At 57.8% G+C, this 24966-nt stretch overlaps 2 protein-coding genes across 5 annotated transcripts in view; one reads left to right on the top strand and one right to left on the bottom strand.

Annotated features, from left to right (window-relative positions):
- Nucleotides 1-180: 180 nt before the first annotated feature.
- Nucleotides 181-13963, top strand: TNIP2 (TNFAIP3 interacting protein 2). Of its 2 annotated transcripts, XR_005079822.2 has the most exons (7): nt 181-586; nt 3495-3773; nt 5368-5457; nt 5748-5978; nt 6068-6187; nt 6698-7057; nt 13298-13963. XR_005079822.2 is itself a non-coding variant. In XM_037126921.2 (6 exons), the coding sequence occupies exons 1-6, from the start codon at nt 308-310 to the stop codon at nt 6959-6961; spliced, it is 1263 nt and encodes a 420-aa protein (XP_036982816.2). In that variant the 5' UTR covers nt 181-307; the 3' UTR covers nt 6962-10217. The 2 variants fall into 2 exon arrangements, 1 of the variants encoding a protein (XP_036982816.2); XM_037126921.2 differs by lacking the exon at nt 13298-13963 and having other exon boundaries at nt 6698-10217.
- Nucleotides 13964-15244: 1281 nt separating this feature from the next.
- FAM193A (family with sequence similarity 193 member A) overlaps nt 15245-24966 on the bottom strand; it is a 103130-nt gene continuing 93408 nt past the window's right edge. For all 3 annotated transcript variants that reach the window (XM_037126783.2, XM_053672470.1, XM_053672471.1), the window contains exons 20-21: nt 22233-22314; nt 15245-15926 (exon numbers count right to left, since the gene is read on the bottom strand). In XM_037126783.2, the coding sequence (XP_036982678.2) occupies nt 15833-15926; nt 22233-22314 (176 nt within the window). In that variant the 3' untranslated portion in view covers nt 15245-15832. The remainder of the gene's footprint in view (nt 15927-22232; nt 22315-24966) is intronic.

A 24966-nucleotide genomic window follows, 5' to 3' on the forward strand; every position in this document is an offset into this window, starting at 1 on the left:
CCCTCTCGACAGCGCGGCCGACTCTCCGGAAAAGCCCCAGATGCGGGGGGAGGGGCCGCTGGGACCGGCCAGGCACCCGTGCGGGTGGACACGCCACGGCCTAGGATACTGTAAGGGGCGGTGCCTGGCTCTCAGTGGAGGGTGTGACCCGACTCCGGGGTGGGCGTGGCCGACACTCCGCGGCCAGCGAGTGGGATTCTCGGTGAGGGGCGGGCTCGCAGGCTAAAGTTCCGGGAAGGTGGCGGCTGGCCCAGAGCCGGCGCGGAAGTGGCCGGCGGCCGCGCGCCCTGGGTCCAGGCCCGCAGGCATGTCGTCGGGGGACGAGGGGCCCGGCGGGCAGAAAGGCGCCCCGCGCGCGGCCGCCACTCTCTGCGGCCTGTACCACGAGGCCAGGCAGCAGCTGAGGCGCCTGCAGGACCAGCTGGCGGCCCGAGACGCGCTCATAGAGCGCCTCCGCGCCCGCCTGGCCGCGCTCGAGGGGGACGCGGCGCCGTCGCTCGTGGACGCACTGCTGGAGCAGGTGGCGCGCTTCCGGGAGCAGCTGCGGCAGCGGGAGGGTGGCGCCGTGGAGGCGGCGTTGCGCCAGGTGCGCCTGCTCGGGTCGGAGCTGTGGGTGCGCTCGGGTCCCGCAGGGGTGCGTGTGCGGGGCGCGAGGCCTGTCCTGGGGCTAGGGGTGTGGTCTTCGCTGGCTGTTTTAGTTGGCGTATAAAATTACCTTAGTTTCACGGGTACAGCATGGCCACGAGACTCTTAGGCCTGACGGTGTGGTCACCCCACTTACTCAAACTCCTCCCAGTGTTACTACCTGTGTTCCCTTTCCCCCATCCGTCCTCCCACCCCTCCCCTCGGGCAACCACCTGTTTGGTCTGTGTCAGTGGGTTTTCATTTTGTTTATTCTTGTTCTTTAGCGTCTACATACTAGTGAAATCATGTGGTGCTGGTCTTTTTCTGTCCAACTTAGTTCACTCAGTGAAATAACGTTCTGATACGTTTTCTTGGGCACTAGGGATGCAGAATGGACTAAGAAAGGCATGTTTCTCTTTATGAATCGCCGGCCCTCACTGCAGAACTAACCCACTGCCTTTGTGGAAGATGTGGTGGGCGGGTGCAGCATTGTTCTGCGTCGCAGTGGACAGGAGTTCACAGGTGTAAGCACAGAGCTTCATCTCTTGCACAGGTGCCCAGACATGATCGGCACTGGCCACTGCCACAGGGGAGTGCGGAGCCTCATTTACTGGAAATCTCTCTATGGGAGTGCAACGCGCACGAACACCATGGGCTGTGTTTTTGGCTTCTCCCAACACTGGGCTTATATAGTACGTTCACCTTCCGAGGACGTGCACAGCGCCAGAGCCGACCGGGCCGTGGCGGTACTGATCCAGTGAAGCCACACTGAAAAGCAGGTAGAGAATAACACAGGAAGGGGTTGTAAGGTCAGACGGGGGGCGACTTGTGACGGGCTCTGCTGCTTTGTGAAGTTGTGAACTGCAACGTTCTGTTCAGCACTAGGTGAGGCGCATGCAGAGAAATCCCAGATCCAGTTTTTGCCCTTCAAACTGTGGATCACGCCTGCACATGTGATCGCCCCTCGAAGCAAGGGGGAGGGAGGGAGGGGGGAGGTGTTGGGCAGAGTACTGAATGCAGAGTGAGTACCGCCCTAAAGTCCGTTTCCAAACCAGACCCTGGTGATGAGCAGTGTCAACTGCTTTCCCCCCCTTTAGATATAACTGACATATAACATGTTAGTTTCAGGCACACAACATGGCAACTCAGTATTTGTATATATTGTGAAATACTCACCGTGGATCAGTTGATCAGTTTCCATACGTTGGGCCACCCTTGTCTTCCAGGGGAAAATCCTGCTTGGTCACAGTGGATAATCCTCTCCACATGTCACTGGACTCAGTTTGCCAGCATCTTGCTGAGAACTGTTGCTCAGAAGGGATATTGGTTTGCAGGCTTCGTGTGGTGTCTTGTGCTGGTCACAGGGTAATTCCAGCATCATAAAAACAGGAAGTGTTCCCTCCTCTTCAACTTGTTGGGAAACCCTGAGAAGGACTGGTATTAACTTTTCCTTAAGTGTCTGGTACAATTCACCTGAGAAGCTGTGAGTTCCAGGGCTTTTGCTTTGTTTTTCTGCAGACCTTTGGTTACTGATTCCACTTGTTAGGCAAAGGTTTTCCTGTTTCTCTGTGTCTCCACGAACGTGTCCGTTTCCTCCAGGTGAACTTGCGGGTGTGCAGGTGTTCACACTGCTCTTCTCCAACCCGTCTTCTCGCCGTAGCATCGGTCGTGTCCGCGCTTCGCAGATGGAGAAGGCGCAGACAGGCAGTGTTGCTGCAGGGTCGTTTGGGGAGAGACCACGTGTTCTAGGTGCTCACAAATGTCCAGGAAGGAGGAGCGTTCAGACAGGGAGGTCGCCTCTGGAAAGTGAAGCTGGGGGTGCGGGTGCCACGTGGAGTTGACGTTTTCAGGTTATTTCACCCTGGTATCTCTGATGTTTCTGTGACTATGCGTGTTTTTGTTTAAAGCAGCTGCGGGGACAGCAGTTCGGGGCTCCCTTATCAGCATCAGGGCCTTGCATCTCCCCCACTGGGAAGCGGTGAGAAGGTTCTGGGCTCCCAGTGTCTCCGCTGCCGCTCCCCCTGCCCCCCCCCCTCGCCCTGGGGAGCGAGGCTGCCGCTTCTCATCTGTAGACTGGACCTCCCTCTGGCCCTGTGCATGTTGGAGATTGTTTTAAAGATGGGGAAGCACAAAATTAGGGCAGGCACAAAGCGGATCACAATTTTAAGTACTGTTTTCTTTTTTTTTTTAAAGAAGTGATGGGACCTGGGTGTGTTTGGGTTTGAGATTTGTGTTTCCCGTGGCTGCCGTGGCTGCCGTGGCAAAGTGCCTTCAACTCAGGGCTTGAAACGAAGGACGTCTCTCAGGTTCCGGGCGAGGGCCGGGCTCCGAGGGTGGCGCTGGGGTGGCCGTGCCGGTCCTGGTGCCGTCTGTCTTGTAGCTTCCACTCCCGTCTCTGCCTCCACACGGCCTTCTCTGGATCCAAGTGTCCCTCTTCTGACAAGGACACTAGTCACTTGATGAGCCCAGTATGACTTCACCTTAACTGTTCACACTGTAAGGACCCCACTGCCAAACGCGGCCACACCCCAAGTAGCTGGGTTGGGCCATGGATGTATCTTTTGGGGGCTGCCCACCATGTTGGGGTTCCTGCCCTTCCTACCGGGGAAATGTCAGGAAGCACCGCACTTAGTCATTTGATGATGTAAAATCTGAAACTGTAAACCTGCTCGTGAAAACAGAATTTTGGTCGGGGCTTCAGGCAGACCACCAGAGGCCAACTGCTCCAGCGAACTGGGGGCTCGGACGCCCATGGAGGACTGAGCCTGCTCTCCAGGGCGGGCCCTGTGCCGGCATTTCCTGAGCTTCATGGCGTTTGCCTCTGATGTTACTTTTCATCAAGTAAACTCTGCTTTTAAATCTCCCATCAGGAAATCGAGAGACTTTCTGAGAAGCTAGAAGAGAGGGAGAGGGAGGCCGCCCGGTGGATGCGCCGGCCGGAGCCGGAGCTGGAGCAGGAGGTCGCCCTGCTGCGGAGGCAGGTGGCAGAGAAGGAGCGGGCCCGGGCCACCAGTGACGTCCTGTGCCGCTCCTTGGCCGACGAGACCCACCAGCTGCGCAGGACTCTGGCCGCCACCGCCCACATGTGCCAGCACCTGGCCAAGTGTCTCGATGCACAGCAGGGGGCCGTGGCGGGGCAGAGCCCGGAGGTAGGCTGTGGTGAGGGGGTCTGGGGGCAGGGGACACTGCCTGCTGGCCCAGCGGCCCTCGGCGGTCACTGAGGCTGGTGCGCAGGGCCCACTTCTGTTGAGGCAGAGCCTGTCCTTCCGGGGGTTTCTTCCAGAGCTATGGGACCTGCAGAATGCCCAGCACGGCCAGGCTCAGCAGCCCACTGCACCCAGGCCTGTAGCCGGCCCTGGGCCCTGGACGTGGGGGAGGCTGGGCTGAGGGGCTGCCCTGAACGTGTGTGTTTGGCAGGTGCAGGGACTGGGCGAGGTGGGGATTGGCGGGCACCACAGGCAGAGGACTGAGTGCAGCCTTCTGTGGGCCCCTGGCCGGCCCTGGGCCGCCTGTGGAGCCGAGGCTGCCATCTCTGAAGTGGCTTTTGGGCTCGTCACACCAGGGGCTGCGATTCTGAGGCCCGGCTGCCCCAGGGCTCCAGCGTTGTCAGCAGAGGGGGACAGTGTGGAGCCCAGCCAGGTGGAGTGCGGGGCGGCAGGCGAGCCCCCAACGGGTCGGCCGAGCCCGGGTGGTGCCGGCCCATGGGGCCTGATGGGGAGAGGGGCCGGCAAGGGCTTCGGCGCCAGGGATCCCTTAGGGTGGAGTCACCGAGATCCTGAGGAGGGGGCTGGGGGGGGCAGCGAATGCAGGAATGGAGCCGAAGCCGCCATCCTGCCACCTTCCAGCCCCAGGGCAGGCCTGAGGGTGGATGGGAAAGAAGCCTCGTGCCCACCGGCCCAGGACCCCCCACCACGCTGGGCCTCTCCCTTGGTGCTTCCCAGGCACCTTCTGAGGCTGCACCAAGGCCCCGCAGAAATGCGCTCTGCTGTGCGAGGGTGTCCCCTCCTGGGGAGCAAGTCCGCTGGGAGGCCCTCTGCCTGAGGCTGCCCGTGTGCTGGCTGTGCTCCAGACTTGGAGAAAAACACGCGTGTGCCAGGAACCAAAGGAGAAAGTGCCCTCTAGGAGGAGCACAGCCTCGTCTGGCTGAGTCACTGCCACCTCCCTCTGGGGACCCAAAAGTGGCCCCACGCAGTGGCCAGCCTGGGGCGGGCCTGGGCCTTGGCGGGGCTTGCAGTCTCCAAGTCAGCATCACTTCCCAGACGTGAGTCACCGGGGCTTCCCCACTGCTGGGTTAGGACACGCACTTCCTGTCGCTGAAGGGAAATTCTCAAGGTGATGCGCCAGCGCCCCAGCGCCCCGTCTGTCCTGCTCTCGGGTCGGGAGTGAGCTGGGCCTTTCGTAAGACTTTCAGCCGGGTTTGCCCACCCGTGTGCGGGCCGCCCTGACCCTGCGTGAGGGCAGGTGAGGTGGGCCCTGGCTGTCTGCGGACACGCTGAGGTTGTGGGTCTGGCCGGCGTCCTCGGGGACAGTGGGATTGAGCGTGCTGCCCTCCTGACAGCTGTGGCGGTGGGACAGCCGTGCCTGGCTGCCCGCAAGCACCAGCAGGTGGCGACGAGCCCTTCCCATCCAGGCTTTGCTGCTCTGGTGAAGGGCCGCCTCCTGCTGCACCTGGGGCCTCCCCTCTCGCTGCACGTGACTGACACGTTCCGTGACCCTTGTCTCCTCCGTCCTTTTCTTCTGCAGCCAGGACGTGCAGGCAAAGACACCTCTGTTCAGGCCACGATTGAGAGGTTACAGGAAGAAAACCGACTGTTAAAGCAGAAGGTGGCTCACGTGAGTGTCTGGCATCTCGTCGGAGGAGAGCTCCTGTTACGGGCTGCGGGTCAGGCTGGCCCCGGCGGTGGGTGGGGTCCTTCTCCTTCCCACCCCTCAGGTCACATGCCGCAGGGGAAAAGACTGGAGTTCCCGCCGACAGCCCTTCAGGCAGGAAACTGGCACCAGGCCCTTGTGTTCTGGACGCTGCCTGTGCCCAGAGCCAGGGGGGTGGCTCCCACTGCCCCAGGCCGGTCAGCAGCTGCCGAGCTCCGTGCACGGAGAGTGGCCTCACCGTGCTCTGCCCTCAGGTAGAAGACCTCAACGCCCAGTGGCAGCGCTACGATGCCAGCAGGGAGGAGTATGTGCGGGGGCTGTGGACCCAGCTGCGGGAGCCACAGGCGCCTGAGCCGGAGACGGGGCTGATGAGGAAGGAGATCTCCCGGCTCAACAGGCAGCTGGAGGCGAGGATTGGCGAGTGCGCGGCGGCGGTGCGGGAGCTGGCGGCGGCACAGGAGCGGGTGCAGATGCTGGAGCAGCAGGTGGGTCCGGGCGGCAGCACAGGGCGTCGCACCTCCTCCAGCCGGCAGACCAGCGCAACGCAGCAACGGTGGGCGTCTGCTCTCCCCAGATTCTCGTGTACAAGGACGACTTCCTGTCGGAGAGGGCGGACCGGGAGCGGGCTCAGGGCAGGATTCAGGAGCTCGAGGACCAGGTAGCCGCCCTGCAGCGCCAGGCATCCCACGGGCAGGTAGGTGTGGGGGCTTGGCTCCCGGGGGTGTGCAGGGCTTCTTTCCTCTTTGTGAACTTCAAGTCCGCTGTGTCTGCTGAGCCGCCCGCCCGGAGGGAGCCGGCGTGGCAGGCAGAGTGTGGCAGGAGGGGCCGCCACCTCCTGGGCTCGCAGTCTGCACCCAGGGAGCAGGTCCTGGGCCACAGGCTCCACGGTGGGCTTCTTTCCCTGGCGCCCCCTCCCTGCTGTGAGGTGGGAGCCCTGGTCACCCTGTCTCGTGGCTGTGGAGGCTGAGGCCCTGGGTGTCCAGAAACGAGACCCTCGGCCTCCATGTGCCCCTGGGGCTCCGCCTTGCTCCTGCCACCAGCCGTTTGTGAGCATGTGATGTCACCATGGTCTGCCGTTCGCTTCTGGGCTCTGGGCCACAGCAGGGCGAGGGGTGTGAGCCCCACTCAGGGACAGGTGAACCCAGGACCCAGCTTGGTGGCCTCCAGTGCAGCCCACGAAAACAGACCTTTGTCTTTTTTCCAGGACGCCCAAAAGCCAGGCTCCTGCCGGATTCACACAGGGAGCAACCCTCCCAAGTACTCAGAGACCGATGCCACGGAGTTGCTGCTGCCTGCTGGCCAGCGGCCTGGGACTGGGTCCCAGTGTCTGGCCGCCCCCAGAGAGGACAGGCGCCCTGGAGTGGCCCGGAGCGGCCAGGGGGAGCTTCAGTGCCCCCACTGCCTGCAGGGCTTCAGTGACGAGCAGGGCGAGGAGCTCCTCAGACACGTGGCCGAGTGCTGCCTGTGAGCCCAGGCGGGGACAGGCTGGTGCCCTCAGCGCACGGGATCAGGGCCGAGGGTGCTTCTGACCTTTCGCCTCCGTCCTGCTCCAGCCACGCACAGAGTAGGTCAGCGGGAGCACCTGGGGTGCTGCGGCCTGCTGGGAAGAGGTGGCCCGTGGGAGCCACACGTTGGCTCTCGGGGTGAGAGGGCCCTGCAGGGTGCAGAGCCAAGCGTGTGGCTCACAGCGCTGGCCTGGCCAGAGGAACCGCCGGCCTCGCTGGGTGCGGTGCGGTGCGGTGCACTGGCGCCGGTCACGCACCCCGGAGCTCAGGCACTTTCACTGCTCGTCCCCTTGTTTTTATGACGCGAGTATTTGCTGCTGTGACTGCTCGGGGAAGGCGTGGTGACTGGGGACAGGGGCTCAGCCGCGCCCCTGCTCAGGCAGGCGCCAGACCAGCTGGGATGAGCAGCGGGCCCACTGCCCCTCTTGCCTGGAACACCCTCTCACCACCTCTGTCTGGGCAGGTCCTCGGTGCAGTTGGGGGTCATCTCCTCTGGGGAGCCCCCACCCCCTCCCCGGAACCCCGCCCGGCAGGCCCGTCGTGGGGTGGGAAGCGGCAAGAAGCCTCAGCAACCTGACGAAGCGGAGCGGTCTGTGGACACCTGAGTGCTGGGACGAGGGGACCTTCAGACCCTTGGCTGACCCTCGCATTGTGCATACTTAGGGGGGACTGCAGGACCCCAAGTCAAGCAGGCTGGGAAGCGGCAGGAGCTGAGCAGATGTTAGTGGCGCCCCTTGCACGGTGACAGTTTAGAATTCCAGTCTCAGGGTTAGGAGGCCTGTGTGAGCACCTCAGGTTTCCCTCAAACCCAGAAGGGCCACCCTAGGAGCCAAGGTGATATCCTGGGGCAGCACCCAACAGCCCTTTGCCGAAAGAGTGCGCAGGCTCCAGGAACCATGACAGGAGCCGGTGCCCAACATGCCAGCAGTGCCCAGGACCTGGCCGGGCGGTGCCACAGGTCTGTGCACAGAGAAAATACAACACGGGAAACCGGAGGCAGAAGGAAGACGCTTTCAGACTCACACAAGGGGACTGGACGACAGGGAGTGGCCACAGAAACGCTGCGGGCAGAACAGAGCCGTGGCAGGGCCCGGAGACGGACCGTGCACAGCAGTGTCCCGGCGGCTGTGAGACAGGCCGGCCCGACCGCCGGAGCTTCCCAGGTGGTAGCGGGCAGTGTTTGATAAACTCAGACAATTGTGAGGGTTTTGGCTGATGTAAGGTGGACCATAGGGAATGAAGAAAGCATATTATGATCTTGAGGGTAACCATTAAAATAGTACTGACAGTCTTTAATTGAAAAGTTAGAACAATGTTCTGATTAATTTAAAGGAAGACGAGTTAGGAGAACTAAAGGAAAAAAGAAGAGGAGACAAACAGAAAACAGATGGCAAAGTGGGAGCCTTAAACCCAACTATGTCAACAGTCACCATGAAAATAAATGGACCGGAGGTAGAGGTGTAGGCAGACACATTGTACTTTCTCACACAATCGGAAGGACAACAAATTTAAAAAACAAAAACAACCACACTACCAGAAAATCGAACTGTATGGAGGTCTGGCAACCAAGGAGTTAAAGAAACATTTATCCAGACGGTAGGAGGGCAAAGCGCACGTGCAGCAAGGTGGCGGCTTGCGGGTTGGACGGCCCCAGGTTGGCATGTGGATAACAGGGAGGAACAACTGGGGAGCGAGACAGACCGTGCAACCTAAAGTTTTGGCTTGGGGATAGAAAGTCTCGAACCTCTAACTGAAGACACCTGGGCCAACAGGAGGGTTGTGGTGGTAGGAGAGACTCCCAGCCTCACAGGAGAGCCCGTTGGGAGAGACCTGCAGGGTCCTAGAATGCACACAAACCCACCCACCGGGAATGGGCACGAGGAGGGCCACGTCTGCTTGTGGGAAGCGGAGGAAGTGACTGGAAGCCTACAGAGAGTTGAGCAAGCAGCACTGTTCCCCCTCGGACCCCTCCCCCACAGACAGCGCCACTATCCAGTATCCTGGTTGCCGCGCCCTGCCAAATACCTAAAGCTCCGCCCCTTACTACTTAACAGGCTGGAGGAGACCAAAAAAATGACCCAAATGAAAGATCAAAGCTCCACAAAAACTCAACTAAGTGACGAAGAGAGCCAACCTATCAGATGCACAGTTCGAAACATTGGTGATCAGGATGCTCGCAGAGATGGGTGAGTGTGGTCATGAGATGGAGCAAAGAGTGAAGGCTGTGCAAAGTGAAATAAAGGAAAATGTACAGGGAATCGGCAGTGCCAGGAAGGAAACTGGGACTCAATGATTTGGATGAGAAGGAAAAAATAAACATTCAAGCAGAACAGAATGAAGAAATAAGAATTCAAAAATATGAGGAGAGGCTTAGGAACCTCCAGGACAGCTTTAAACATTCAAACATCTGAATCGTGGGGGTGCCAGAAGGAGAAGAGGGAGAGAAAGAAATGGAAAACTTATTTGCAAAAAATAATGAAGAACTTCCCCAATCTGGCAAAGGAAATAGACTTCCAGGAAGCCCAGAGAGTCCCAAGGAAGTTGGACCCAAGGAGGAACACACCAAGGCACATCATAATTACATTAGCCAAGATTAAAGAGAAGGAGAGAATCTTAAAAGCAGCAAGAGAAGAGAAGACAGTTACAAAGGAGTCCCCATAAGACGATCAGGTGATTTCTCAAAAGAAACCTTACAGGCAAGAAGGGGCTGGAAAGAAGTATTCCAAGTAATGAAAATCAAGGACCTACACCCAAGATTGCTCTATCCAGCAAATCTATCATTTAGAATAGTGAAGGGTTAACAGGACTTTGAGAATTCTCCCCGTTTATGCCTGAGCTGTGACCTTGACTGGAAAAGTAGGTGCAGCGCTGTCTCCCAGGGAGATTAGTAGCTTTTGATCTTCTTCGGCTGTTCCCTTGGGAGAACCGGCCCTTCTCCCAGAGGGACTGCTTGGTTAAGTCAGAATCACACAAGGCCCTTGGCGCGCAGCCATGTTTGTCTGAAACATACTTAAGCAGAGCCCTGAAGCGTGACTGTGGAATCCCACCTGAAGGAAGGACGCTTCACTGGAACTCCCCAGTGAACCCCGAGTCCCGCTGTCTCGGGACCCCCAGCGTCTGCGTTAGGTGTGGGTGGTCTCCCGTCTGGTGCCGGATGCTCTTGATTCTTGATTTTCTCTTGGCTCTTGCTTAATAAAGTACTTAACTATTCATCTTTGACTTGGGGGTTTTTATTGTCTGCGAATCTGAACCTCCAAATTAAGTGGCCACCATCTCGTTCGTGCCTCCGTATGACACACGGATGGAAGGGCGGATCGAGTGCTTCCCAGACACCGTCAAGCTAAAGGAGTTCATCATCACCAAACCCTAATGACATGAAATGGGAAAGGGACTTATCTAAGAAAATGAAGATAATCAAAATTGTGAACAGAACAAACTCACACTATCAACAACTAAACCTAAACAAAAATAAACACAAACTAAGCAAACAACTAGGAACAGGAACAGAATCAAGAAATGGAGATCACATGGAGGGTTATCAGTGGGGAAGGGGAGGGGGGAGAATGGGGGGAAAGGTACAGGGAATAAGCATAAATGGTAGGTATAAAATAGGGGAGTGAAGAATAGTGTAGGAAATGTAGAAGCCAAAGAGCTTCTATGTACGACCCACGGACATGAACTAATGTGGGGGAATGTGGGTGAGGGGGTGTGCAGGGGGAGGGAATAAAAGGGGGAAAGTGGGACAACTGTAACAGCATAACCAATAAAATATATTTAAATAAATGAATGGGTCACACACACTGACAGACAATGACGGTCACCCTGGATGAAAATGCAGTGTCATCTGTGTGCTTGGTGGAAGGTACACTTTAAATGCAAGAACCCAGAGTGGAAAGACAGCAACATGTACACGGTGCCAACACTAACCAAGGGCCTGAGAGTGGCTGTGTGCTTATCGGATGGAGTGGACTTCACAGGGACAGAAAGTGTCCCCGGCAAGGAAGAGACACTGCACCAAGAAAAAGGGTAAGTTTACCAGGAACGTGCAGTGTTGCTACATTTGGACAGAACTTCAAAACATAGCAAAAGGAGCACCGGACGAAGGCACAGTGGCAGAGACCTGAACGTACTTCCCTTGGGAACTGAAGGGAGCAGGGAAGAATCAGGCTGCAGCGAGGACGCTCGGGACGCTCGCCGGCAGCGGCAAACCTGCGGACGGCAAGTCGGGTCGCACCGAGCTCCTGAGGACGGAGAGGCCACGTGGAAGTTCTCCCACCGCGGTGCGATCAAAGCATGACTCGGTGGCAGAAGAGAACTGGCCAATGCCCACACACTTCCAGATGATCCGTGGGCAAAGGAAAAGACGGAAAAAAACTTTAAGAAAATTATGGCGCACAGCCCTGGCTGGATGGCGCGGTTGGTTGGAGCATCACCCTGTACAGCAAAAGGTGGCGGGTTTGATCCCTGGTCTGGGTGTGTGCAGGAGGCAACCAACTGCCGCTTCTCTCACTCACCTGCTCTCCCTTCCCCTCTCTCTAAAATCAAAAAACAGACTTAAAAACACTACGGAGCACAAAAACAGTCACGGAGCAGCGGGGAGGGGACACTCCATAGCTCCAGACACGTCTATCGGAAGTGAGCAAAGGTTACAACTCAGTGACCCAGTGCCCAGCATGAGAAGCTGGGAAAGACTGTAAATTATCCCAAATGGAAGTAAGTAAGTGAAAGAGCAGACACTGATGAAACAGAAAGCAGAGAAAATGAACAATGCCACGAGTTAGTTCTTTCGAACAGCAGTAAAACTGACAAGCCCCAGGCATGACTGATGAGGAAAAAAGAGACACAACATCACTACTGTTGGGAGCGAAAGAGGAGAACCCTGCCCGTCTCTGAAGCAGTGAAAGGTGAGAGGGAATTATGAACGCTTTACGGCAGTACTTGATTTGACAACTAGGTGAAATGGATAAAATTCTTGAAAAGCAACTTACCAAAGTGGACACAAGAAGAAGCAGAAAACGTGAGTAGCTGACCGTCCATGAAATAAATCCGATCTGTAGTAAAAAATTGTTGACGGGTAAACTCCAGGCCCAGACGAGTTCGCTGGTGAATTCTTCCAAACGCTTGAGAGGTGCTGCCGAGCTCGCCGCTCATTTTCTGACAGAAGACAAGGTGAGCCAGTGCAGGGCACTGTCTCTCGTGGACACCAGACAGTGGCATATTCAAGTCAGCATGTGAACAGGACGGTGTGTCTGAATCAGGTGGAGGACGAGACTGGCTGGTGTTTAAAAGACCAACCAACGGACATTCACGGTTATCGGAGGGGGAAGAGCCACGTGGTCACCTGGAGAACAGCAGAAAAGACAGACACATGGAAACAGCCAACACCCACTCGTGGTAAAAACCTCTGCCGGCTGGGAGCCGACATGACTTCCTCCACCCTGACGCAGCCGTGCGTGGCAACTCCTGGGGGGGTCTCATGCAAAAGCTAAAATTAATAAGCTGATTTGACAATCTTAAGATACAGTCAACATGAAAAATCATGGTATTCCTGTATATTTCCCACAACTAGAAAAGCCAATGAAACAGTCTGTCCTGGGTTGAACTCTTATCTCCTCAAAGGATGCATAGACCGGTCCTGGCTCAGTGGGCGACCGCCAGCCGGACGGCCACAGGCCCTCTGCCCAGTGCAGGCTGCTCGGCTCCTCTGGGTCCAGCTGGCCCTTCCGAGTCCAGCCTGCAGCTCTGCATTTTACTTTGGTCTAATTTAGCCCCGCCCACCACCAAGATGAGGTCCTTCTAAAGGCTCCACACGGTGCCGGCTGGTACAAGGTCGTCTCCCGGCTGGTGGACACAGGAACTACTTCAGCCCTACTGCTTTCTGCTGAATTCCCCCAGATTCATGGACTTTTATCCCAGACGCACAGGTGAGCAGATCTGCGGGGCCTCGGCAGGTCTCCGGGGTGTTCTGCGTGCACTCAGCCCCCCCTCCCACCTCGTCCAGAACTCTGCCCCACCGACCCTGGTTGGTGTGGCTCAGTGGATTGAGCGCTGGCCTGTGAACCAAAGAGTTGCCGCTTGGATTCCCAGTCAGGGCACACGCCTGGGTTGCAGGCCAGGTCCCCAGTAGGGGGCGCGTGAGAGGCAACCACACATTGACGTTTCTCCCCTCTCTTTCTCCCTCCCCTTCTAAAAATAAATAAGTAAAATATTTAAAAATAAAAATAAACAAACAGAACTCTGCCCACAAATTCCAGCCACCTCAGCCTCCTGAACGCTGGTCTCTGTGTTTCCTCCCCCAGGGCCAGGGCTGGAAAATGCCTCAAAAGACCCCAAGCAGCCAAAGGAGTCTTGAGAGGCAACGAAGCAGGAGGTCTCATGGTAACTGCGAGGCCAACAAAACACATGTACTGGCACAAAAAGAGACACATGGGTCAAAGGGACAGAGAGATAAATCCTCACAGGGCCAATTACTCCGTGACAAAGGGGCCAGAGTACACAGTGGGGTAAAGACAATACGTAAAGTAAATGAGAAAACAGGACAGATGCAGAGGAAAAAAAAAATTGGACCACATTCTGGCACCACGCACACACACGCGCGCACATACAGCCCTCCCACGGATCAGCGACTCCTGCTCAGAGCGGTGATTCTCGCCTCGGCACCACCAGAAGCGCCACAGCACGCTGCACCGATTTGGTCAGAGGCACTGACGGCCCATCCCTTAGATTGTTGGGGGGGGGGAAAAAGACGACAGCCGACACAACAATAGCCGTCCAGTGCAAAGGAATCAAAATCATACATTTTTTTGTACAGTCGGCAAAGAGACCCGTGTCCTCATGTGCTGCAGGATTGCGGGCACGGACCCGTCTACGGGCGGGCCTGTGAGATGGGCCAGGTGGAGACCCGCCGTCCTGCAGGAGGACAGAGCGTGCTCGCCGCCGCCGCCACGTGGGTCCAGTGCCTTCAGACACGCCCACTCAGGCAGGGGTGACGAAAGAAACAACAGAGGGAACCGTGTCCAATGGAAAAGTTTTCTGCAGTGAGGAAAACCAACCAGAAGACAGAAAATCCCACTGAGCGGGACGGCTTTGCCAGCGGTGCAGCCAGTGAGGGGATCAAGTCCAAAATGCGCAACTCCAGCAACTGGGCACCACACACCCCCCAACGATGCAATGAAGAAATGGGAAAAGGACCTAACGGACGCTTCTGCAAAGAGGACACGCTCACCGTCCCTCGCTGTCGGAGCGCTGCCCACGACAACCATGTCACCTCACACCTGTCCAGTGGCCGCTGTCAACAGGTGAGCCAACGCGTGTTGACGAGGACGTGCAGGACAGGTGCACGCCGTCATGCACAGTGGCTGGTGGGTGGGAACGCAGGCTGCTGCAGCCCCTGTGGAAAGCAGTGTGGCGTTCCCTCAGAAAGTGAAAAATGGGTGTCTTTTTAAATTGTGACCCAGTGACCCCACTTCTGGGTGTTTATTCAGAGAAAAGAAAAACGCCGATTCCCAACGACACAGGCCCCACCCCCACTCCCAGAGGCCGAGACGGGAGCAGCAGGGGTGCATGGGCGGACCTCAAGGGTGCTGTGCTCAGGGAGTCAGTCGGAGAAAGCCCCGTGGACTTGCCTTCCAGAGCACGCCCAGAGACCAGCCCACCCGCCTCTCCTGGCTGGGAGCCTGGCCGGTCTGCTGTCAGAAGCAAGGCCCTCACCCTTCCCCTCCGTTGGGGACATACCAGGTTCTGGAGGGACGCACAGGGCAGTGGGAGGTAGGTGGTGCTGGCTGCAGCCAGGAGGCAGCCGCCTGCAGCCTCCCGAAACCCCTCGCAGGCCTGAGAACGAAGGGACCAGGCAGGGTTCCTTTTCCCGTCTTAAATGCTGTTCACGTTCCTCATTCAAACCCAGCTTAGTGCAGCTTTTTAATCGTTTTATTAGAGACCATACGCCCCAGGGCCAGATGGGCAGCTGCCTCCAAGGCCCTGCCCGAGGTGCTCTGCCTCCCTCAGGCTACAGGTTTAAACTCGCAGGCCTCCAGGCGCCCGGCTGGGCACCACCCCAGCTGCCTGGGCACCACCCAGGCTGCTGTTTCTCCAAGCACTTACCACTTCTGGCTGAACTCTGTCCTGTGGCCTGAAGGACAGCGAGGGCACAGGGACCCCTAAGCTGCCACCTGGGGTAGCAGCCCAGGCCCGTCGGGGGACAGCCCCCGCACACCCCGCCCCGCCACACTCCCGTCAGCCCCCGCAGAAAGCAACCAGACGAGGCCTTCTGCTGTACTAATGTATTCCATCTTTCAAAAAGAAAGACATGATTTTAATATTACTTAACAATATGTTAAAAAGTAGCCAGGCAGGCCCGTGTTAATACAGTCGTACACTCTAACGGACTGGACGGTGAGTACTGGGTGGGCTCGTTGGAACGGTCTCACTCTGCAGGGTCTTACACAAGCTGGCTACGAGTCAGGGGTCAGACACAAACAGTGCGACATGTACACTCTTAACAGCAGATTGTGGAGACTGGCGCACGCCTGCCCCGCCCGCCCGCCCCTCAGGTGGGCGCTGAGTGATGGCGACGCCCTCGAGGACGGATGACAGGACGGGGCGAGATGCAGAGGCGACGGGGCCACGAGGGTGATGCAAACTCATCTCAGCCACGGCCCAGGCCCGAGGCCTCGGGGGCGGAGGAAGTGGTGGGAGCAGCGGTCACAGGAGCACAGACGCGCACAGGAGTGAACAGCAGGCCGGTGGCGCCTCCTGGGGCTGCGGTCTCAGGCACCGCAGCCCACCCGGTACGGCCCGGGTGGACTCCCATGCGTCCCTCTCCAGGTGGTCCTCGTTCAGTGGGCGGCAAAGGTGGCTTTTTTCAAACTAAAGTTGGACCAGTTGATGGACAGTCTCTGCCGGGTCTGCCTGGCGGAATCCAAGCAGAACCTGGAAGACAGAAAGCCAGAGTCACCTGAGCCCATGTCCTCCTGCATCTCCGTGCGGTGGCGGGGGGAACCCCTCCGCACCCTGTTCCCTGCTTCAGGACAGTGGCCGGCGCCCTGAACACCCGCGGGCGCTTTGTGTCGCCCTTTCCAACCTGCGCTGCAGGGGCGCCCGAGTACAGCGTCCGAGGGCCCGCAGGCCCTCCTCCACGCGGCGCCCTGCAGATGCTGGCCTGCCCTCACTGCGCACAGGCTCACAGGCAGCGTTGGGAAGCCGGAGTGTTCAGGGCGCCGCGCTGGCCAGCCCCCCTCCACCTCTGGACCCCAAACAGAGCTAAAAGCATCTAGAAAAGGCCGCACGATGCCATCTGCTTCCAGGAAGTGACAACTTGTGTATTAAGGAAAGGAATGGACATTTTCTTTCAAAAACCTGTACTTTGCATAATTTCTGAATTTCTCACCTTTTCGGCTGTAATCTGGGTGGTAGAAATCTGAACGAAACCCGACCTGAACGGAAGCCAGGCACCCAGCAGCTCCCTGGTTCCTGAGTGGCCCCGCTTGTCCTGCTGCCCACCCTCGGCTCCTCTCTGGACACCCCCTCCCCGCAGGCGTCCGTGCTGTCCTCGGAGACATAGGTCATGCACACACAAACCCACACGCGTGGACAGGATGTGTGCCCGCAGGATGGCACGACGAGAAGCCTGGGTGACCAACCTCCGCCTGAGACACCGACACTGCCCGCCCCAAGGCCCCCGCTGCCCCCAGGAGGAACCCTGTGCTGGTGCGTGGCGCCAGGACCTCCACACGCGTGCTCAGTAGCAGCATGCCGTGCACGTGTGTGACCATGGAGGAGCAGGGTCACACCAGGTGGCCCCCGCTTGCCCCGCTCGGCACGGCGCCTGCGTGGCTCCTCCACGAGCCTGGCTCCACGTGTGGCTGTGGGGACGCCGCGCAGAGCCACAGGGACAGCAGTGCGCGGGCCGCAAAGCCCCCTGGACTTGGCCCTGCTGACCCCTGACCCCCCTGGACCGTCTCCACCCGGTGGGCAGCAGGCAGGTCCCGCCCCACCAGGCGGTCCCCTAGGATGTCCCGCTGTGCTGTCCCCTCTTCACACACCTCAGGGCTAAGCCTTTGTGATGAGTGGCAACCCTGTCCCCTCTCCATCTACACGGCAACCACTGGCCCGAACGTTTACCGGTATCTTTAAGAGCTCTTTCCTCACGGTGTGGACAGACTTTCGCCCGTATACCCAATCAAAGTTTCGCCTGCCATGTGACATCGGAGCCCACGTGGGGCTGGCTCGTGAGTGTGGCCGGGCAGGGACCCAGCCCACCCGGCGGCAGCCCTCGAGAGCCGCACAGCTCCAGCTGTGCGCAGCCTTTGCACCTGCAGGGCCCGGCGCCACCCTGCATCTCAGAGCAGAGCTGTGGGTCTGCTCCGGGGCGCCACCCTCCCGCCAGCATCGCTGTCACCTCGTTTGAACGCCCTACGTCTTCCTGCGTCTTGCTGACGGAGATGGAGTCTCTGGGTTCTTCCGGGAGCCTCGCAGTCCTCTGTGTTTTTGGTTTCTGGTTCATGTGATGCACACACGAAGGGTGCACGGAACAAACACGCAACGTAAAGACCAGTGACCCAGCACACAGTGTGGACCCAGTACACAGGGTGGCTCGCTGGTCAGGCCGAGGTGCCTGCGAGCACCCAGGTGGCCGTCTTGGGCCGCAGCCCTCCCTGGTCCTCAGAAGTAGCCAAGCTCCTGACTTCTTATCTGGATAACTGCCTTGCTTCCTTCAGTACTGCCGCCCACGGTGTGTCTCTTAATGGTGCACTTCAGTGCTTAGAGAGCACTTTACCTGGTTGTAGCTCGTACGCAACACACCAGCCACAGGGCGAGCTCACAGTGCTGGCAAGTGGAGGCGGGCAGGGAATTGCACCTCAGTCGGGCGGTGGACCGGGGAGCCCGTGTGTCTCCTCAGCGCCCTGGCCCCGTGCAGACAGGCCTATTTTCTCCGAGCAGTGTCCAGGGCACGAGGAGGGCACTGTCTGTGTCCCCATCCATCTGCCACGGACACTCGGAGGTACTTGGGGGAAGGTGAGGGGCAGGCGCTTGCTCTCACCTGTCACCTCTCGGAAGACACGGGGGCGCGACTGCTGGAGTGGCAGGTGTGCTTCGTCCTTACGTCCCATCCAACTGGGAATCTATACAGACTGGGCATCACGCAGGCTCTCGCCTGTGTTCCCGCTCCGTGTCTAAGATGCCTCGAGGGGCAGCTCTAGGTGTTCCTCTGTGTGGCTGCTGTATCGCAACGTGTCCACCCAGCGGCCCCCGGAACACGGGGGAGCTCCCGGAACCCTCCTTGCCTTCGGATTCCCCAAACTCTGGGGACTCGCAATCTCTGGACTCTGGGGAACTTGACAGCCTGACATTAACCCTTCCCCTCTGTGAACGTGGGATGCCTGTGACTTAGGTGTCATTGTTCTTCAGTCAAGTTCATAGCCTTCTGTGCACACACCTGGGGTGGCCTCAGATGCACTCGTGGGCTGCGTCACTGCAGGACTGTGACGGGCGGGGAGGGCCTCCAGCAGGCCGGCCCCACGGCCGCTGCCCTGCGCGCTCCCGTGCGACTCCCGTGTGGACCGCAGCTCACCTCTGACGTGGAACTTGGCTTCCTCCTTCCCACCCTGTGGCCTTTCATTCCTGGTCTTACTGCGCTGGCTGGAAACCAGCACCTGAGGCTGAACGAAGTGGAAACAGAGAGGGCCGGCTTGGCCCGCGCTTCTCTCCCATTTTGGGGAATAGTTTGTGTAGATGCCTCTCCCTCTTTCTCTCCTGGCAAATCCCTTCTTCAGGTTAAAGGTATTTTCTTCTAGTGCTAGTTCATTTTTTTCTTTTAAATTATGAACGAGCACTAAGATTTTATCAAATGTTCTTTCTGATCCCACTGAACTCGTCGCGTGGCTCTCCTTTTTTCTGGCAGACTTTGTTATCTGAACTCCACTTCCTCACGAGGCCTGGGAAGACCTCCTGTGCTCCCGCTTCTCATTCCGATGCCCTGGTGGCGTCTGCGCAAAACTGGACCACCTGCTGTTTGGCATCTCGGGATAATTCTCTGCGAGTGGCAGAATGCGGTTTTGTGCCTCCTGCTTTCGTTTCTGTCCCCATCACTAGGGTGTCGGTTGGCTGGCATGGCACTCCGGTCAGGCTTGCACGTGGACGCGCTCTCTTGCGCTTTCCTCTCCAGGGGCCTGCAGCCCCCCCACGGCCGGGGCAGAGCGCAGCCCCCGCTGGTTCTCCAGACCAACCCCTCAGAGGCCGATTCGTTTAATGTGTTCCACGTGTCAAATACTCGCTTTGCTGATCTTGTTTCCTATTTCAGAATTTCCCTTACGTGTTCTCTCGTGTTACTTCCGTGTGTGTGTGTGTTACTTTGAGTTTATTCTGTTGCTCTTTTCCTAATTTTTCAAGTGAAATCCTTAATTCTAAGTTTTCAGTTAAAAAACTCTAGCGTGTAAGGCTTCGCTGAAGAGCTCTCAAGAGCAAACGTTTTCTGCATTCCACAGGTTTTCATGTGATGTTTTCATTATCTTTTAGTTCTGCATAACTTAAAATGCCTACTATGGTTTCTTAACCCACAAGTTAATCAAAATCATACACTCTTCAGATTCCCAAACATCCAGGGAATCAGGAATTCACTTACTGTGAACCTGTACCTACAGCGGTTGGCGCCCACAAACCACGCGTCCTCGTCCTCAGTCTGTGGCGCAGCCCGGGGTCCACCTCCGTGAACGGCCGGCGCGCTCAGGCGGACAGGCTCTCCCCACCCCGCATGCGGAGCGCTGCCCACGGGCACTAGACAGAGCTCGCCAGCCAAGCCCTGGCAGCCTCCTTCACCTCCACAGAGGCCTTGGCTGCTCCAGCAGCCAGTCGTCTCATTAACTACTTTCGTTTAAAACTGGTCTTTTCCTAACAAACTGAAACTCGCATCATTAAGCAGTGCCCTTCAGTCCCTGCGTGAAAATACATGGAGTCTGATAACAATGTAACAACAACAGCTTCCTTCCTCCTCTTTCTGCCTGTCATCCTACTTCAGGTCTGTTCCTGTAAACAGCACATGCGCGCGTGCACACACACACACACACCCACACACACACCAGCAGCCCCCCCAACCCGAGGCCTCCTCAGGGACTGGTTTTGTGGACGACAGTTTTGCAAGGCCTGGGGTGGGGAGGGGAGGACAGGAGGCCCCTGTGTGTGCATTTGTACACGCACATGTATGCATTTGTTCAAAGCCTTCAACACAATCTGACAAACTTCATTTTTGTCTGCTTCCTGTATGTCCTGATTACTGATACAACTGGATTTGTGTGAACTACGTTTTAAACTTCTGCTTACATATGTTCCCTGCAATTTTTTTCTTAGTGAGTTCTGATTTTTTCCTTCTAATTAGCAATTTATAAACCCTACTTCTGCTCTTCTAATGTTTGTCCTTGAAACTGTGTCAAACCCACTGAGCTTGAAGTCTGAACGTTGCAGCCAGTTAAACACACTGGGACAGTTCGAGGACAGTTCAAGGACTGGTTCCAGGACTGGCAGGTGCCCCGCCCCACCCCGCCTCACACCCGGCACACACTGCTGATGCCGACGAGCCCCGACGGCCCTGTCGTCACACGGAGAGCATGTCTGCATTCGCCTGTGACTGCCAGGCCACCTCCCACTCCTTCCTGCACATCTGGCCGTCCTGACACCAGCTTCCCCTTTTCTTCAAGCATAACCCTGTGTTTTCTTTTAAATGGGTCTGTAGCAAGCTCCCTGTCTCCTTCCATTAGGGAAAGGCCAGTTTTGAAGAACAACTTTGGGGAACACGGAATCCCAGAGTCACGGCCTTCTGGTTTCACAGGCGATGACAGTAATGGGTTTTTGTCTGCTTTCTTGCTGCTGCAGGCTGTGCTTCTGAATGTGTAGATTCGTGTTTCTCAGGAGGTTCTGCAAAACCCCCTGGCACCACATCTCTTTAAAGTTGCTTTCCTGTAGTCTCCATTTTCTCTCCAATTAAATCACAGCTTCTCCTCTATCTCTCTTAACCCCTCATTCATATTTTTCATGTTTCTTATATCTTGCATTATTTGGGGCACATTTTTAGACACATCTTCCAGTTCACTGATCTTTAGCAGTGTCTGATCCACCCGTCTACCTATGGGGCCTGGATTTTAATAAATATATTTTTCATTTCTAGATATTTCATTGTTTCCCCCAAGTATTGGGTGTTTGATACTCTTTGTAGATGAGGTCGTGCACGATTTAAACTCCAAAATGCTGCTCACACCCACAGAACACCCCTGTCGTCCCCTTCTCCCCAGAATCCAGGGACGGCTGTCTTTTAACAATCTGAGTGACTTGCCTGTAGATCCTTTTGCATTTTGCACACAGCAGTGCCGTCTGCGAATGAGGACCCCTTTCTTCCTTCCCTTTTGTTTCTGTTTATGCTTTTACAAATAGAAGTTTGATATGGACACTTATCTATGTTTTAATCTCAAGGAGCAGCTTTTAATGTGTTGTTGCCACTGGATGTGACAGTCACTGTGTTTTACTGATACCTGTTACTGCATTAAGAATGTGTCCTTCAAGCCTTAGTCAGGTTTATTACGAGTAGATATTTAACGTTGGCGAACACTGACTGCACCTGCTAAGATAAAAGCGCGCACACACACACCCCGCACAATGAATACAGGTTCCCGAAGCAGAGCTTCACAGTGTTTCAGACTGAGAGGCGGCGACCACCCACGCTGCACACGACCTCCTCCTTTCGTGTGTGTCTGAAACAAAGAGCTGAAAGTGCTTCCAGAGAAAGAACGAGGAGTTTAAAGTACAAGTTCTTTGCCCTACTTCACAGAAGAGACAGAGTGTTACCGAACACGGTACTTTCCTCCTTCAAAGCATGCCGTGTCCCGACGCCAGCACACATCTGACCACCTGGGGGTCCTGAGAACAGATTCAGGGCCCCCCCCCGGGGTCTCACTCAGCAGGTCTGGGAGCCGCGGACAGCCCAGGCTGTGCTGCAGGGCCAGGACCACTCCAAGGACTGCTGTGCCCACCAGCCGTCGCATGTGCGGGGGATGGGGAGGGGAGGGGAAAGCCAGAGCGAGGGTGGGGAGGTTAGCGTGTGTAGGGGGTGTAGATGGCCCCTGCGTGCCAGGCGGTCTGTCCAGCTGCAGAGCTGCTGCCCGAGCCACCACTGCCAGACCCACAGAGGAGCCCTGTTTGTGGGGACCCCATGAGCACTGCACCTCGACATGGCGCCGACCCAGTGCTGACCTTTTGAAGTGCTCCACTTCCCGCTCCGTCTCATCCATGTCCACGCTGTCCAGGTCGATGTCCTTGGGCAGAAAAACATCGTCTGTGAAGTGAACAGAGAAAGGCCCATCAGATGATCAAAGCAGGCCCTTCTAACAGAGTAGAAATCCAAATGGATCTCACTGCAACAGCTTCACACACTGAACTTTGCCGGCACCCGACCCGGACGGGAGCTGTCAGCAGCGGACAGGGCTCGGTGATGGGAGGGGCCCGGGAAGCTCCGAAACCTGCGCTGCCGCAGGCCCAGAGGCCGTGCCCTGTCCTTGCTGGAGGGAGAGGGCAGTGCACAGCTCTCAGCAGCCGCCACCAGAAGGCCGCCCCCGTGGGACGGACAGTGCTGTCCCTTCCAGTGTCCCTCACAGTCGGAGGACAGGATCGCCACAGGACCTGGAGCGCAGTGGAGCAGACGGCCCCCCGGCGGCTGACCTGCGTGCCCAGCACCCGGAGGTGTCACCGAGGGCTCTGCAGGCCGCTCCAGCCGGGAGTCAGGGCTCTCGCTCTACAACCCTCCAGGTGGGGGCCTTGGTCGGAGTCGTTAGTAAACGCAACTCTCTCTTCCTACCACTGGGGGTCTCCACAGCAGCAGCATCAGGGCACAGTTCGTGATACAGGAGCAGCTGACACTTCTGAGGACACAGCCCCAGGAGGAGAGCCTTCAGCACCTGGGCGCCTCCCCTGAGGCATGGCACGGCCACAGGGCCACAGCCCCTCACACAGGACAGCGCTCCCGCCCTTCGCCCCCACCAGGGGTCTGTCCTCTCTACCACTCCTGGATACTATACCACCAAACCCCCAGCCCGGCCTAGGACCTCCTTCCTGAGCTCCGCCCACACAGCTGCCTCCTCCGCACACCCACATCATGACCCCCTAACACAGGTTCACGGTCCCCTCCTGACTTGCTGCCAAGCTGGCTCCCTTCCTCACAGTGACCTGGAAACGACCCTCCCCACTGCCCTTCCTCACACTCACGTCACCCCTTCCGGGCTGCCGGCAAGTTCTGCCAAGCTCTTCAGGACCCCTACCCGTCATCCCACTGCTACTGCTCTGGTGCCACCCCGCAGCCCAAGCTCCCACCTGGACCCAGGCCACACGGATCCTCATGACTGCGCAGCACACACCCAGCGCAGCTACCCTGCTCCTGCGGCCCATTCCTCCTCGCTGGCCACCAGGATTGCTGCGCAGGGCCTTGCCTGGTGCCTGCAGACTGAGGCCGACAGGGGTAACGGGGGGCGTGTGGGTGTAAGGGAGGCCCCCACAGCACGCCTGCAGTCGCTGCATGTGAGCCTATGCCGAGGAGCTTCGGCTACAGCGTGAGCCCCGGGCGGCAGGCAGGTCTGCAAGAAACGCCGCGACACCACAGCGCTCTCGTGTCCCTCTTTCTGACAAGCTAGAAAGACAGCCGGACTGACAGCCTGACCCGGACCCGGACCCAGACCCGAGCCGGCACTCCAACCAGACTCTGCACCAGGGAAACAACTAAGCCACATTGGCCCAAGTGGACGATACACGCAATCAGCAAGCGTTGTGCCAGCTGGCCCTCCGCTGCCGAGGCCACAGGAAAGGGCTGCCCTGGCCAGAGCTCCCGGGACTCCAGGCCTGCGCTCTGCCCGAGGACAGCCGCCCAGCAGCCCCACCCTGCCAGCGTGCTGACTGCAGACCCGGGCCCCGACAGCAGGGAGAGAAGGGGCAGAGGAGGATGGGCGCGGCCACTGGCCCAGGCCACAAGGGCAGCGGGTGCCACGGGGAGCTCGGGGAAGCCAGCCTGGGCCCTGGGACAAGACACCAGATACTGAAGGTTTCTGAAACCGAAGAGCAAAGAAAACACTTCACAGAGAAAAAGAAACAGCACGAGCAGGTCCCAGACGGAGCTTCCTCCGGCCCGTGGAAACACAGCGTGAGCCTCCTGGGCTCCCAGGGCCACACGGGAACGATGGAAGCAGCAGGGATGGTTGGTTTCAGCAACACACTCTTGACTTAGTTAAACACACCTCCCAAACCATGGTTTCCGTGTATATTCTGCGTTAAACGTTACACGCAGGTACCGCGTGTTCCTTTTCCACACGAGGTGCTCCCAATCCAGTGTGGGTGTCACACTCACACCCCCTGGACTGGAACTGGCTGCACTCCAAGTGCACAGCGGGGACACAGGACTGGAGGCGACGGCGCAGGGCAGGCAGTGCCGCTGGGGACCTGACGGCAGCGGACCCCCCAGCGCACTCAGAAACAAGGGAGGCCCAGTGCTCCGAAATGAGCTCGAGGAGGAGAACGAAAAAGCCTGCGAGACGAGGCTGAAGCCAGCCCTAGAAGAGCGTCTGCACGGGGGTCCTGAGCAACTGGAAGGGCGCCTCCTGTCCTCGGGAAGGACAGTCAACGCTCGGAAGACCCCTATCGGCTCACGGATTCAAAAGCATCCCAGGGAAGGTGCCACCGAGCCCACACTGAAAACGAACACTGTGAGGAGGCAACGGCCCCATGAGCTGCCAACTCTGACGGAGCCTCTAAAACAGTGAGCACAGTGACAGCAGGTGACTCAACAGCAGGGGACACAGGACTTTCAGAATGGACCTGTGTGGCCACTGCATGTGGGCTCCCCCTTCCCCGGCCCCCATGGCAGGGATGGGCGGCAGGTGGGGGGGGCCCTGGCCAAAAGAAACATGTATTGTTTTGGGAATTGTTAACTCCCTCCTCATCTCCT

This window comes from Artibeus jamaicensis, unplaced genomic scaffold (genome assembly GCF_021234435.1).
Source record: "Artibeus jamaicensis isolate MK-2021 breed Jamaican fruit bat unplaced genomic scaffold, CSHL_Jam_final contig_76, whole genome shotgun sequence".
In the NCBI taxonomy this organism is placed as follows: Eukaryota; Metazoa; Chordata; class Mammalia; order Chiroptera; family Phyllostomidae; genus Artibeus; species Artibeus jamaicensis.

What these genes read in the sequence shown, in the direction of transcription:
- TNIP2 (XM_037126921.2), top strand. Translation starts at nt 308, where the DNA reads ATGTCGTCGGGGGACGAGGGGCCCGGCGGGCAGAAAGGCGCCCCGCGC. An exon ending in TAAAGCAGAAGGTGGCTCAC is followed by an intron (nt 5,458 to 5,747) that starts GTGAGTGTCTGG and finishes CTCTGCCCTCAG; the next exon opens with GTAGAAGACCTCAACGCCCA. An exon ending in TGCAGATGCTGGAGCAGCAG is followed by an intron (nt 5,979 to 6,067) that starts GTGGGTCCGGGC and finishes TGCTCTCCCCAG; the next exon opens with ATTCTCGTGTACAAGGACGA.